General features: G+C 43.9%; 1 protein-coding gene across 5 annotated transcripts in view; it reads right to left on the reverse strand.

Annotated features, from left to right (window-relative positions):
- col11a1a (collagen, type XI, alpha 1a) overlaps positions 1-9,762 on the reverse strand; it is a 91,065-nt gene extending 81,303 nt beyond the window's left edge. For 3 of the 5 annotated variants that reach the window (XM_055881448.1, XM_055881447.1, XM_055881446.1), the window contains exons 1-3: positions 9,391-9,761; positions 1,860-2,024; positions 331-544 (exon numbers count right to left, since the gene is read on the reverse strand). In XM_055881448.1, coding sequence (XP_055737423.1) covers positions 331-544; positions 1,860-2,024; positions 9,391-9,505 — 494 coding nt within the window. In that variant the 5' untranslated portion in view covers positions 9,506-9,761. Of the gene's footprint in view, positions 1-330; positions 545-1,859; positions 2,025-9,390 lie in introns of all 5 variants that reach the window. The other 2 variants (XM_055881445.1, XM_055881444.1) reach the window with 1 other exon arrangement.
- Between the last annotated feature and the right edge of the window lie 5,112 nt (positions 9,763-14,874).

Here is a 14,874-nt window from a genome sequence, read left to right on the forward strand (position 1 = left end):
AGAGACATGCACCAGGTTTGAGTATGGACAGAGTCAGAGTGGAGAGACATGCACCAGGTTTGAGTATGGACAAAGTCAGAGTGGAGAGACATGCACCAGGTTTGAGTATGGACAGAGTCAGAGTGGAGAGACATGCACCAGGTAAACTAAGCTCTGTTTTCACCCCTTTACCGTCCCTCTTCAACATCCATCCCTCCCTCCTTCCCTCTAGTCTCTGTGAGCAGCGATGGTCTCTCTTCCTCCCTACCACCCCTCCCCTCCACTACCTCCCTCTCCCTGGTCTCTGTGAGACCAACCAGCAGCAGTAGTGGTAGGTCAGGCTTGACTTACTTTCCGTCGGCCAGGTTGAGAGAGCGGAACAGGGGGTAGTCCTCAGGAGCAGGCTTGCCACTCTGGTCCTCATACAGGAAGACGGGTGAGCGTCCCACCTCCACCCCCAGCTGCTGCACGCCCTGCTCACTGTAAACAGACAGCAGGAAGGACTGGAGGCCGGCCTTGGGCCTGAGGGTGGTCAGGATGGAGAAGTCTTCAGGGAACACACCCCCTACAGAACACACAGGTTGGGTTAGAAATACAGAGATACAGTAAGACACCCCCTACACAATGGACAGAACGCAGGTTAGATCAGGCTATAAATACACAGGAACACACTATGTGACTGAGTCAGTCGTAAGATCTTTATTGATTGCGACAAAAAGGAAATCACAGGTGAGGACTTTTGGATTGAGTTAACCTTTACATTCTCACATAAATGTATACAGTTTGTTATAAATACACATTGCTTTTATGTTGTTTAGTGTAAGGTCTCATTTGTTCTAATGTGACTACCACCAGGTTTACAACACTTCAAGCATCCAAATAGACATGAGCTAATCGTCTACTACTTTATTAATGTACATTTCCAGGCTTGTGGACAATTCTATAAGTTTCGGAGGAAAATGATAATGAATATGAAAAATCCCAGGTCTTTAGAGTAACATTTTCCTTTCAGAAGAGCCAAATTGGAAGGCAACCAATGTCTGCACATTAAAATAGATTTATTGACACTTTTTCCATAGTTTATTAGACAAAAATGATCCATTAGCGATTTCATAAGTTTTGCCAAAGAGGAATAAACGTCATAACAATATCCTACAAAACTTTAAGAGGACATAAAGTTACTTCAACTCAACAGATCGATGAATGAGTCATAGATGTGTAAAAAAAAGTATCTTACTGTCTCTCATAAAACAGCTGAAACACCTCTGGAGTATAATCAAGTATACTCATAATAATAGTTTATCATTTTTTACATGTCTTCCATTGAGTCCATATTCTTCATTCCACACAACCCTGTCTTATAGGCACCACTGAAAGCTTGCCATGTGTATTCCCTTGTCAGTAAATCCATTCAGTGGTCTATGTTTTTGCTGATCTGTTTGTAGGAGCTTCGCTACCTGACTGAATGCATACTGCTTCACGTGAGATACAACTGTTGAAATTCATTCCAGCCCTGTCGAGCCATACAAATGTGATCAATGGTCTCTAAATCTTATTAATAACCAAACAGAGGCAGGCAAAGTACAGTACACCAACTCCACTGTGCTTCAGACTGCAAAAGAACCTGCATTGTACTGTAGTTAGCCGAGCTAGTTCTCTCAGCCAGATTCTCTCTCTCTGGGGTTGGTGTATTACAAACACTCATGAGGTAGAAATACAGCACTGCCGAATAATCAGATCAGGGATGGCATCTCCTGTCGAAAGCCTTGGCAGGACCAACAAAAGCCACATTTAAACACCACTCCCTCCGCTCTGTACAGCCAGGATGTGGGGCATTACAGAGAGAGACAGGGGGGATAGAGGGATCGGGTTTGTCTTACCTGGGAATAACTGCTTGGTGGGGGCACTGATCTGGGCCTGTTTTCCAACTCTGTAGGCTGTGTCCGGCTTAGACGCCCTTCGGTTTGTGCAAAATCCTGATGTTTTCCGAACTCCTTCGGGGGAATTGTGAAATTCTAATACTTTTAGCACGTCCACCGGTTCAGCTGTTGGAAAGAGAGAGCAGATACAACATGGTATATAATCTGAGAAGAACTTCAGAGGGCACGTGAATCTAGATGGCACATCACTCTGTTTCAACAGTTAGAATGTCAAGCAACCACAATCTATTGCATTTACATAAAATGCATGTGTCACGTCATACCAAACTACTGTTTCATTCATGAACCTGGTCTTATAGCCTTCAATAGAAAGCACATTTCAATCCAACGAACCATGTGTAAGGTGACTCATCAAATAAAGTGCTACAGAATTGCTCACTCTTTAATTAAGACACCATATCTATCTACTGAATATCCCATTCTGGTGATAACCTAACGAGGAAATAAATCAAATAATTGAACATAGACAGAAGCATTGGACAATATGTCAGATGCAGCATAAACCATAGAAGAAATCACCCACTGGGCACAGATGTCAATTCAACGTTTATTCCACGTTGGTTCAACGTAATTTTGTTGACATTATGTGGGACAAAAACGTTGATTCAACCAGTGTGTGTCCAGTGGGCTACACACTGGTTATACTGCCCCCCCCCCCCCAGAAAAAAAACAGGAGCCAATTGTGACACATTTGTGTGATCTACAGGCCCAGCTAACACTGTACGGGACCATGTGACAGGAAGTATCTCCATCCCAAAGCAGAATGACCACTAGCAGCATAATAAACAATGCTCCCACAGCCGGCCAATCTTATAACACAATGTTGTGGATGTAGGTATACTTTGATAAGGGTCACAGTCAGAGGCTACACTCTGGGTTTCCCATACCCTCCAATCTGATGCTCTTTACATAAAGGAACCTGTGTTTGATCCGACACCCCAGTGAGACTGACCCATGGGAAAGCTGGGGTGGTGATCATACTGTTAATCAAAACACTGTCTCAGTGTTAACATCAGCTCCATGATAGGGCTGGGAGACTGGGAGGTAGCACGCTATTCCCAAGAGTTCAAAATTGAGTGTTGGTATAGCATAGAAAACAGTAGACTGCTAAGAGAGAACAAAAAATCTGCCTAGACTCAAAATCATGAGTGAGGAATTGAAACTGAGACTTGTTTCAGACTGTGCTATAGAATAATATACACATTACACAGGCAATACACTACCGGATTGTTAAGGGGCTTGAACCTTAATCTGTTTTTACACGGTGCAGAACCAGCCCTTGCTGTCTAAAGGCATCAGCTAGGCCTTATGTGGCTGGTCTAAAACCACTGTTTGCTTTGGCATGCGCCAATCAGATCATTCATACGTTTCTTTAGCTACTTTATACAAGGAGATCTTATAAAAATGTATATTTTCCTCTGGACACACTCAGGCAGACATTCCAGCTCCATCAGGGACAAGCAAACTATAATGACATGCTTCATACTGCTCAATGGAGCATGTGGAGAATCATGTCCCTGTTTCAACACGAAGCAATTTCCATTGCATAAAAGGATGTCTTCTGTACTAACTAGATGATATATACAGTACATACAGTATATACATAAGTACTGAGCCAAAACTAGCTGTTCTAACTGAGTCCATAATGTGTTGGTTTCCCACCTCAAACTAAATACATGACCTGCTTTATTATATTCACTATGACTGTTATCGTGTTATATATTTCACAGCATGAGATGATGTTTCTGCAGTTATCTCATTGGGTCATCAACATCACCATTAGTGAACTTCTAATCAGTGTGTTTTTAGTTGGGGTGTGTGAGTGTCACTGATTAAAGAAAAGGAAAGTGTGAGTGTCACTGATTAAAGAAAAGGAGAGGCCGGAGATTTACTGTATTCAAAAACAAAACAATGATTCAGCAAAGTTTCAGTCCTGCAACTTTCACCAGGCTTTAAAGCTTGAACTGAAATCAATGTATTAAGTATATTTAACCTTTATTATCAGTGCTTAATGAATGACTGACAGGTGTCAGGGAGAAGCTGCCATAGGTCATAGGTCATACCTGTATCTTTCCCATTTTCATGCTAAATGATTAGTGCACCCACCCATAGGAGGTTCATATCTGGGTCTCTTGTCTCATATAGGACAGATAGCTACCGTGATTAAAACATGTGTCTCAGAATAGACTCAGGAAAAAGCTATTTTCATTCATCACCAAAAACTACTTCTCCAAAAAGTCTAGCATTAAATTAAACAGCAACCACTCTCCTTCATCTATGCTTTGAGGCCTGGGTTGAAAAAGACAAGAAAAATAAACGATGTCTGAGAGAGTCTGCAGAGGCAGAGTACCACACACACACACACACACACACACACACACACACACACACACACACACACACACACACACACACACACACACACACACACGCACACGCACACGCACACACACGCACACACGCGCACACGCGCACACGCGCACACTCACACACACATATATACACCAGCAGCACATTCCCCAGGCTGAGAACACACTCATGACCCCCTTAAATCTCTCAAAAGCAAAGGTCTGTCACATCTATTATTCTGTGTCCCAAAGGAAACCTTCTTTGTGTTGACCAGTCTGCCTGCCCATTGAACCAACCATACCCTGACTCCCCCTCCATCACACCAAGGCTATAGCCCCTATATATGACTGAATGAATCACTCACCCAGGGGGAAAGACAGAGACAGACTTAGCTACTCAAAATGGACTCAAAATTAAACAAAAAACTATAGACAAAGTTGAAAAGAATCTCAGAAGAATATAATGTTACTCTGAGAGAGAAGGTGATAGGGATATCATCTCCAAGACCACGTGGTCATTGTGTATACCGTGAACGGTACCCAGGAAGATACAGGGCTTTTCTAACTGAACTGAAGAGCTCTTTGTGAGTGAGTTTTATTCCAAGAGAGCACCTCTCTCTCTCTTTCTCTCTCAGTCAGCTCTAACTGTCTCAAGGCCTCATATATTCCAGATGGGTGGTCATTTGGCCAATGGGCAACCCCCTCACCCAGGTGCCAAAAAAACGTCAATATACCCGAATCCATTAAAACACCAAATGAGTGTGTGAAGTCTCTGAAACCACCCATCTGATGAGCTGGTGTGAGTTTGCTCATGGCCGCTGTGCAAATAAGGACACATATCTCCCAGTCCAAATCCCTAGGTGGCACGGGAAGGAAAGGGGCCCTACATAATCCAAAGGGGAAAAGGGCCAACTCATAGTATCCACATACAGGGGCCTCCACTGTTGCTCAGTTATTGGCTGTTCAAAAAGATCTACCAGTGGAGGCTGCTGAGGAGAGGATGGCTCATAATAATGTCTGGAACGGAGCAAATGGAATGGAATGTATTTGATACTATTGCAGCTATTCCGCTCCAGCCATTACCACGACCCGTCCTCCCCAATTAAGGTGCCACCAACCTCCTGTGAGACCTACGGTGTGCTAATTGATGAGGTTGGGGGGAAGAAGAGCTAGGCAACATTAGCCTAAAATATACATGGGTTGCAGGTTTTTATGTTACCTCACTTGTCAAGTTAACACATATGGATATTCATGCAGATGTATAGACGAGACAACAGCGTGTTTCTGGCAGTGCTACAAACACTAAAACACAGTTCTGGGAACAGAGGCCAAAAGATTTGCTCTTCGGCTCTTTTCTCATCACAAAACATGCCAGACCATCAGTCAGATATGAGGAGCATGTAAGAATGATATATTATGTTCCAGACTTTGTTGTTTTTGGCTAGGGAGGTGAAATTGGCCGGTAAAAAGAGAATACCTTTTCACCTGCTGCTCCCTGAGACTTAAATGATGTATTCAGACAGAATATCTCTCCCTCTACCCCTCTCACTCTACCCCTACTCTCTCGCTCTCCCTCCCTCTCTCACTCTACCCCTACTCTCTCGCTCTCACTCTCCTCTCTCGCTCTCCCTCTCTCCCTCTACCCCTACTCTCTCCCTATTGGACTTCCACACTCCAGGCTCAAACAACACTGCTTTATGCTGGTGTGTCATACCAAGGAAAATTCACTGAAAACAATCCACGTTTCAAAGTGTGTGTTTGTTCTGCTCTCTTTCACTCTTTTAATTCCACTGCATAAAATATCAAAGCTGAATATCACCTTGCGGACTTCTACTTCAAAAATACCCCAACAAGTAAAAAGTCTAAATATATTGCCAAATTACAAGGCATGGCTTATACAGTCCAAACAACATGTAATCATGTAAAATCCGAATCACCATCATGAGGTAAAGGGGGAGTGATCATGATGACCAACATAAATAACCCTCATCAATATCCCCAACAGGCCAATGTAAATCAATCTAGTCATGGATGAGACAGTCGGCTTGAAAATACCTACAACAAATAGAACAAAAGTCCCCTTCACTTTAGACCTGATTGTCCATGTTTCCTTACCCTTCAGAGAGAGAGAGAGAGAGAGAGAGAGAGAGAGAGAGAGAGAGAGAGAGAGAGAGAGAGAGAGAGAGAGAGAAAACAAAAATCCCTTTGAATTGAATTGAAAGAGAGAGATGTGTTTCCCGAGCGCAGAGATCAGGGTAGAGTAGAGTAGAGTGGGTTTTGAGGGTTCTGTTTGTCGGCAGGAATGCACCGGAGAGGAGCCCATGCCCCAGGGGCTGTGAAAACGTGTCTGTACACTGCTAGCTCAGGGAAGGCACCCTTCAGAAACAGCCTAATGCTCCATAAACACCAGCAGAGAAACTCACAAAGACATAAAACACATACTGTATATACAGTAGGCTATAGGACAGAAAATATTATGGAAGTGATTAGTAAATAGTGACTTATATGGGTTTTAACAATGACGAGTTCTGTGTAGGCCTTGTTCTGCTCTGGACGGCAATTAGCAAATATTGAAAGACTGAATAGGGACGACGCATATACATGAACAAATATAATACATCGACTGTTCCTAGCAGTACAATCATCAGCATGCAAGTAAGAAGAGCCATAAGAATGAAAAAGACCAATGTCATCAACGGTTTCGATTCAGTCTGATAAATCTTTCTTAATGAAATATCTACAATAGCATAACGCTATAATAAAATGTGTAGCCTAAGTAAAAGAAAGACGCATGTATCCTAGAGAAGTAGTTTAATTATGAAGGTCTGTGATGTTGAAGACCTAGAGTCAGTGACTCACTCACCCCCCATTATGGGAGTAAGACTGGACTGTATGCTGCTGGCCTATATACTATTGGTCGGCCCTTTGAAGCCTCTAAAATAATAGGGAAGTGCAACGAGAACCATCATCAAATAACTGCACAGCACTTAGACTGGAAACATTCCCACCATGGAGGGAGTGTGCACCGCCCCGAACTCAGACAACACGGCCTTGTCTCCCCAAACCAAACATGCAAGTGCAAAATTCAGGGGGGAAAGTTGGGCACGAAGTTGCACAAGCCCCTCCAGTCTCTTGCTGGTCTTCAGTGCGGACTAGGGCAGTGTGGAGAAAGGGTCCTCCTTTTGGCAAGTCAGTGATGTGCTGCTTGACCACTCAGAATCTATCAGAAATGTCCACGGATGGACAGTACAGGGGCAGACTGGGACCAAAAATGGGCTCAGGCATTTCAGGCACACACATTTTTTTCCTCGAGGCTCCCATTATTAGCCAGATAATGATAATTCTGCGCAAAAATCTGAAGTTAGACAGGCCGGCCCACTAGGCTAAAAATGGACCAGCCCATCTGGTATTTGAAATACCACTTGGCCAGTCCGCTCCTGGGCCGCCATACACCATGACCCGAAATAATACCAGGAAATTGCAGTGCCAGGTAAAAATGCGAATAAATAAAGTCTAGTTAAATAATGAACAATCTCCTTATTACTAATGCAAATGTAGCCTTGACACACCCTTCCCCAGTGGATAAGTCTGAAGGGTCTGCCACACTGCACAACTAACTCCCCAATGTCACTGATCAATCCATGCCAATATTTAATATCATTTCATTGTTAAAAATTGATTCCAGCTTGCAATGACCACACTTTCAGAAATAGATGCATTGTCTAGGCTACAGGGGGACAAGAGAGGCAGGTAGCGTAGCGGTTGGGCCAGTAACCAAAAGATTGCTGGTTTGAATCCCCAAGCCAACTAGGTGAAAAATATGTTGATGTGCTCTTGAGCAAGGCACTTAACCCTAATTGCTCCTGTAAGTCGAGGAGTGTCTGGTAAAATGTATGGCAATCAGGGCCCAGTTTTTCAAAAGTTATGAATCTGGATTTCGCCTATCAGGTAGGATTAAATGTATCGAAATATAATGAATAGAATGGGGGTCCCCATTCAAGTCAATGATTCATCCATTCTATTAACTCTTTCTACATTTAATCCTATATGATAAGCGAAATCCACATAGATAATTGTTGAAAAAATGGGCCCAGATGAAATAGAATTCCATACCTAGGCTATAATGTGCGCAGTATAACGGATCTAAATGGACCATTACTGTTTTAATGTATTATAAAACAGCAATGTGACCACTGACAATAACTAATAAGGACTATATTAAATGATACCGGGTCCTTTAGAGAGATTCAGATAGCCTACTCCGGACGCAGGTCTTGAAATTTCCCGTGCCCCGGAGCCATGAATAAAATTGACAGACACCTCTCCTCTGGCTGCCAAATTTATTTAACAAACTGTGAGGCTGCAATCTCAAGCCGTGCGGAATTCCACACACACCTAACGGACCACTAATTCGAACGAGGTTTTTTTCAGCATAGATCGCTAAAGCTGTCTCTAAATGGGGTGCTAGACAAATTCTTTAACGGCTCCTTCACAACGAAACTAAGCGAAGTAAAGTTGCCAGGAAAGAAAAGCATGTGCACCAAATAAACATTGTGCATAATTGAGGTAACTATTTAAACTTTATGGTGGATATAAAAGGCTATTTAATCATGCATAAAAATGTTGTGGAAAAATAAGTAGAGGGTATATTAGTTACAATGCATTTCAATAAATGTAAAATTAAAAAAATCGTCATAACCCATTGAAACACTTGACATAGTGATACCTACATCTATTTGGAACCAATGTCAATAGTATGCAACGTATATTTGGGTATATATCTTTGAACTTAAATTTTCAATAAAATATGTGATTCGCTTTACTTTGTGACGAGGGGCACTTTGGTGCAATTGTAACTTGCCTTGAGTTAATTGGTCCATACATCCACAGACCGCTTGACTGAATCATATAGGAATCATATATCTCGTTCCTACCTTTCCTCTCACATCTAGTTGCGTTGCTCATTGAAAATACAGTTGCCAAAACCCGACCCTTTTTTCTTCCCTGATCTCTCCATCATGTTTTCCCGAACAGACCCAAGTTTTCTGCCGCGGTTGAATGACAGTCCCTAGTCTCTAGTACTTTTACACACATTTTTTTGGGATCCTAAAAAGTATTCTTACCTGCTCTGACATGTGTAGCCTGAAGAACCAGGGTTAAAGTGATGAATGCGGTTACAGTGGAATCCATAATCCACCTTTTCGTTTTCCACCTTGTGGACCACCTTTGCATCTCCATGGTCGGCGCCCAAAAAAGTGAACAAAACTTGGGCGACTTCAACTGATTTTAAAAGACTTCCCTTCCACAATCCCAAATGTGATGGATAATTACACTAAACAGCCATAAGTAAGTGTTTAGCTTCTTCTCTCAGCCACTCCAGGCCCCTATACGGTCTTCTTTTCCAGTGCCCAGCCTTCTGACTGAAGGTATTTGGGCTTTAATCAAAACTCCCAGAGAGCACTTGATACCCTAGGAGCGACACCGACAGGAGGGCTGGGCAAGCACCACAAACCAAACCCACGGTTACAGCGAAATGACAAGGGGAAAAGCCCCCGATTAGCAAATCACGGGGCTAGAAATTCTCATTGGGATCCACCCATCAGTTTTGCAAAGCTAATGTGAATTCTTCCCTGAGCGCTCGTCCACGTATATATATTTTTTAAATAAATAGTAAGATAAAAAAAACGGCTTCGACTTTCTGGAAATGTCCCGGGAATTAACGGAATGCCATTGGGGTGAGAGAGAATTAGGCATGTGAGCAATTCTCAGTGTTGGACAGTGTCTTGTGGACTGTCTGCCCTGTCCCAAATATAATATTGTTCTGCTCTGGTCACCTGCTGCAGTTAGTGTTGGTTGTGTTCACATAGGAGACAATATTAGTTTATTAGAGCAAACAAAGTCATATTTGAAGATTGAGATCACTTTATTAACCCAGCCCCTCAGAAAGACACACATGTATATACACTTACATATACCGTTTTTTTGGAGAGGTGTGGGGGGCTGCCACAGGATTTGATACAAGCAACCCACCGGTTGCCACCTCACTTTAGTATATTATTACATATTTTCTGTGGATTTAAGCATCACATCATGCATGAGCAATGCATGTCATTGATTCGTTTCACTCTTCTTCTCCATGTAAAACCCTGACAGACTGAATCATATTCTCCAGAAATATCTGACTTGTCTCTTCTCAGGAGAGTTCCAGAAATCCTACAGGGCTGGTCAATTATAGCTGACTGAGGGAGAGGTAGAAAGAGAGAGACAGAAACATCGAGAGAGCAAGGGAGAGAGAGAGGGAGAGAGACAGAGAGAGAGGGGGGGGGGGGGAGAGCTAGTGAGTGAGAGAGAGAAAGAGAGAGCGAGTGAATAAAAGGAAGAGAGAGAGAGACAGAGAGAGACAGAGGGAGAAAGAGAGAGAGAGAGAGAGAGACAGAGAGGGAGAAAGAGAGAGAGTGAGACAGAGAGGGAGGGAGAAAGAAAGAGAGAGAGACAGAGAGGGAGAAAGAGAGAGAGAGAGACAGAGAGGGAGAAAGAGAGAGAGAGCTGTCAGATAGGGCTGCTTCTCACCTGACACCCCCCACTGAGACCTTTCATCTGATCCAGTTGGCCGGCTGCTCACATGACCTCACAGGAAGGGCACAGGCAGGTTACATACCCCCTACCCCCAGCCTCACTCTAGCCCAACTTATACCCCCTACCCCGGCCTCACTCCAGCCCAACTTATACCCCCTACCCCAGCCTCACTCCAGCCCAACTTATACCCCCTACCCCGGCCTCACTCCAGCCCAACTTATACCCCCTACCCCCAGCCTCACTCCAGCCCAACTTATACCCCCTACCCCAGCCTCACTCCAGCCCAACTTATACCCCCTACCCCGGCCTCACTCCAGTCCAACTTATACCCCCTACCCCGGCCTCACTCCAGCCCAACTTATACCCCCTACACCCAGCCTCACTCCAGCCCAACTTATACCCCCTACCCCGGCCTCACTCCAGCCCAACTTATACCCCCTACCCCCAGCCTCACTCCAGCCCAACTTATACCCCCTACCCCGGCCTCACTCCAGCCCAACTTATACCCCCTACCCCGGCCTCACTCCAGCCCAACTTATACCCTCTACCCCCAGCCTCACTCCAGCCCAACTTATACCCCCTACCCCGGCCTCACTCCAGCCCAACTTATACCCCCTACCCCGGCCTCACTCCAGCCCAACTTATACCCCCTACCCCGGCCTCACTCCAGCCCAACTTATACCCCCTACACCCAGTCTCACTCCAGCCCAACTTATACCCCCTACCCCGGCCTCACTCCAGCCCAACTTATACCCCCTACCCCGGCCTCACTCCAGCCCAACTTATACCCCCTACCCCGGCCTCACTCCAGCCCAACTTATACCCCCTACCCCGGCCTCACTCCAGCTCAACTTATACCCCCTACCCCAGCCTCACTCCAGCCCAACTTATACCCCCTACCCCGGCCTCACTCCAGCCCAACTTATACCCCCTACCCCGGCCTCACTCCAGCCCAACTTATACCCCCTACCCCGGCCTCACTCCAGCCCAACTTATACGCCCTACCCCGGCCTCACTCCAGCCCAACTTATACCCCCTACCCCAGCCTCACTCCAGCCCAACTTATACCCCCTACCCCGGCCTCACTCCAGCCCAACTTATACCCCCTAACCCGGCCTCACTCCAGCCCAACTTATACCCCCTAACCCGGCCTCACTCCCGCCCAACTTATACCCCCTACCCCAGCCTCACTCCAGCCCAACTCCATATGCCCCTACATCCTACCTCCAGCCCCACTCCTCCAAAACGCACAGCCACAGTCTCAGGATGAGCAAGTGAAACGTCCTCTGACAGAATGCTACTTTTTAGGTCTTGTCTGGTCAATATTGTCTATTCTCTATTGTCTCCATAAGATCTGATGCAACCAGGCACACTCTATCATGGACAGGTGCCTATTAACACGTCTGGCCAGTCGGAAGCAGGGTGTGTGTATACCCACTACAACGCTCTGTCTCTTGGCTGGCCTCAACACAGTAAGACATGGACCCAGACCAGATCACATCTGTCAACATGCTTGTGTTGTCTATCCTGAGATACACAGCTGCATCCTAAATGGCACCATATCCCCTGTATAGTGCACTACTTTCTACCAGGGCCCGTAAGGAATACGGTGCCATTAGAACATAGACACACAGTCTTTGGGTTGATCCTGAGACTAGCCAATATCCTAGCCAAGTAGTATCAGATGGACTGATACTACCTCTTCACAGACAGACAGACACAGATCTGGGTAATGGTCTTGTGATGGATTGGTGTCCAGCCAGTACAGGGAGAGCTGCCAGAACATCATGCTTCTCCACGGTTCGGAGACCACAGGCCTGAGACAATGTATGCATCCCAAATGGCCCCCTATTCCCTATTTGGTGGACTACTTTTGCCCAGAGCCCAATGGGCTTCTATGTAGGAATAGGGGGCCATCATCGGATGAAGCCAATAGCACGGAACTGGGTAGCACAACTCCAGTTGGAGAATTCATGCAAGTGATTGTTTGGTGTATTGAATAATGGAAGGCTATCAACCATTTTACCATTGGCTTATAGAATAACCAACTCTTTCATAGATCAATATTAGACACGTCTGGCACTGTGTTGCTTGTTTCCTTCTTAAAGATAGAACAAAGGAAATAATGGAGTCACACTTTATCTGGATAATCCGGTATAGATGCTCTACAGATGGTCATACTATCAACAAAATATCTGTTGATAAGCAACTGCTTGCTAAGGTTATGGTTAGGTTTAGAATAAGGGTTAGGGAAAGGGTTAAGTTTAGGTCTAGGGTTAGTGGATAGTTAGTTGAAATGTTGTTGACAGTTATTGAACATCTACAAACCATCTACAACCCCTCTACTTGGGAATATCAAAACAAAGAAATATATGGAAAATAACCTGATGCATTGGGTAAAAGGTTGTGAAATTGGGTTACGTTTTGGGTATTCACCATGTTGGATGTGAATGACACATTTTTTTAAAGTCTAGTTGGACTGGAGATTATCAACAAAGCAAATACATTTGACTTTGCGTTCATGACCCAGTTGGTCACATATTGTCTACTTATGGCTGAATATTATGAATGACACAGAAAACAAAGCAGCTTTTCCACAGGAATGTGAGTTTTGGATTTAAACAGATTCCCTGTTTTCTTTTACTCAAGTGCTTTGACTATGGGACCTACTGCCCCTGTCACACCAAACATCTCCCTATGGACCTCTAGACCAGGTAAAATACCATAGGATAAAAGGCTATTACAGTTTGTGATGGTTTTGGGATTGCCTCTATGGTAGTATGTAATTCCTGTATGTATAGTAATGGTTTACATTGTATCATTTAGTGGGGTTGTTGTTACCTATCAAGATGTTATTACAAGGTTATAGAAGGACACACAGCTTTTTATTATATTAGTATACAGTATTTCACATTAAAATAAACATAGATTCTTGGTTGGGTAGGTTACTTTCTAAATGTAATCTGTTACAGTTAATAGTTACCTGTCCAAAATTGTAATCAGTAACGTAACTTTTGGATTACCCAAACTCAGTAACGTTATTTGATTACATTTAGTTACTTTTAGATTACTTTGCCCTTAAGAGGCGTTAGAAGAAGACAAAAATGTATATTACCAATTGAACGATATCTATTGCAGTATTTAAATAAAAAACGTTTACATAGCTGGCCATACATGGATATTAAATTTCACTTTATAGGTTGGTTACGTAGGCTTCTTCTAACCAATCGCTTTCGACTACAATAATACGATGAAATTATATTTTTACACTAATATATATCATTTATAATTCCAAAAATGGATGTAGCAACTACAGATTGCCTCTACAGATTGCCTCTGCCTCTAAGTCTATCAAAAGTGTGTGAGTTTGAGCATGTCTCCAGTAGGTCTATGGATGTATTTGCTTTATTAGCATGAATTAGATTCAGCAATAAAAGCCCTATTTTTATTCCATAGTCTGGGATCCGCATAAATGCAGCTGTTGCAGGAGCGCATTTTTCAAAGGTTGTCCACTGGTTTCAAAAACAATGATTGTGTAACAGGAGCCTTCCCTCTCTTCACGAAAAGAGAGAATGTAGCAGGGATCGGACCAACACGCAGCGTAGCCAGTGCTCAACATGTTTAATTTACGACAAATAAACGTGAACACTTAAACGTGAACACACCGATACAGTCCTTTCTGGTGCAGACAAAACACAAAGACAGGAAACAACCACCCACAAAATCCCAACACAAAACAAGCCACCTATATATGATTCTCAATCAGGGACAACGATTGACAGCTGCCTCTGATTGAGAACCATATTAGGCCGAACACAGAAACAGACAAACTAGACACACAACATAGAATGCCCACCCAGCTCACGTCCTGACCAACACTAAAACAAGCAAAACACATAAGAACTATGGTCAGGACGTGACAGATTGATAGGCAGCTTAAACTTCTTGAATTCAACCATTATTGAGTTCAAATATACATTTAGATTTGTGAACAGCCATCCACAACAACCACAAACCGTAAGGCGCAAATA

Source organism: Salvelinus fontinalis, chromosome 25, assembly GCF_029448725.1.
Source record: "Salvelinus fontinalis isolate EN_2023a chromosome 25, ASM2944872v1, whole genome shotgun sequence".
Classification (NCBI taxonomy): Eukaryota; Metazoa; Chordata; class Actinopteri; order Salmoniformes; family Salmonidae; genus Salvelinus; species Salvelinus fontinalis.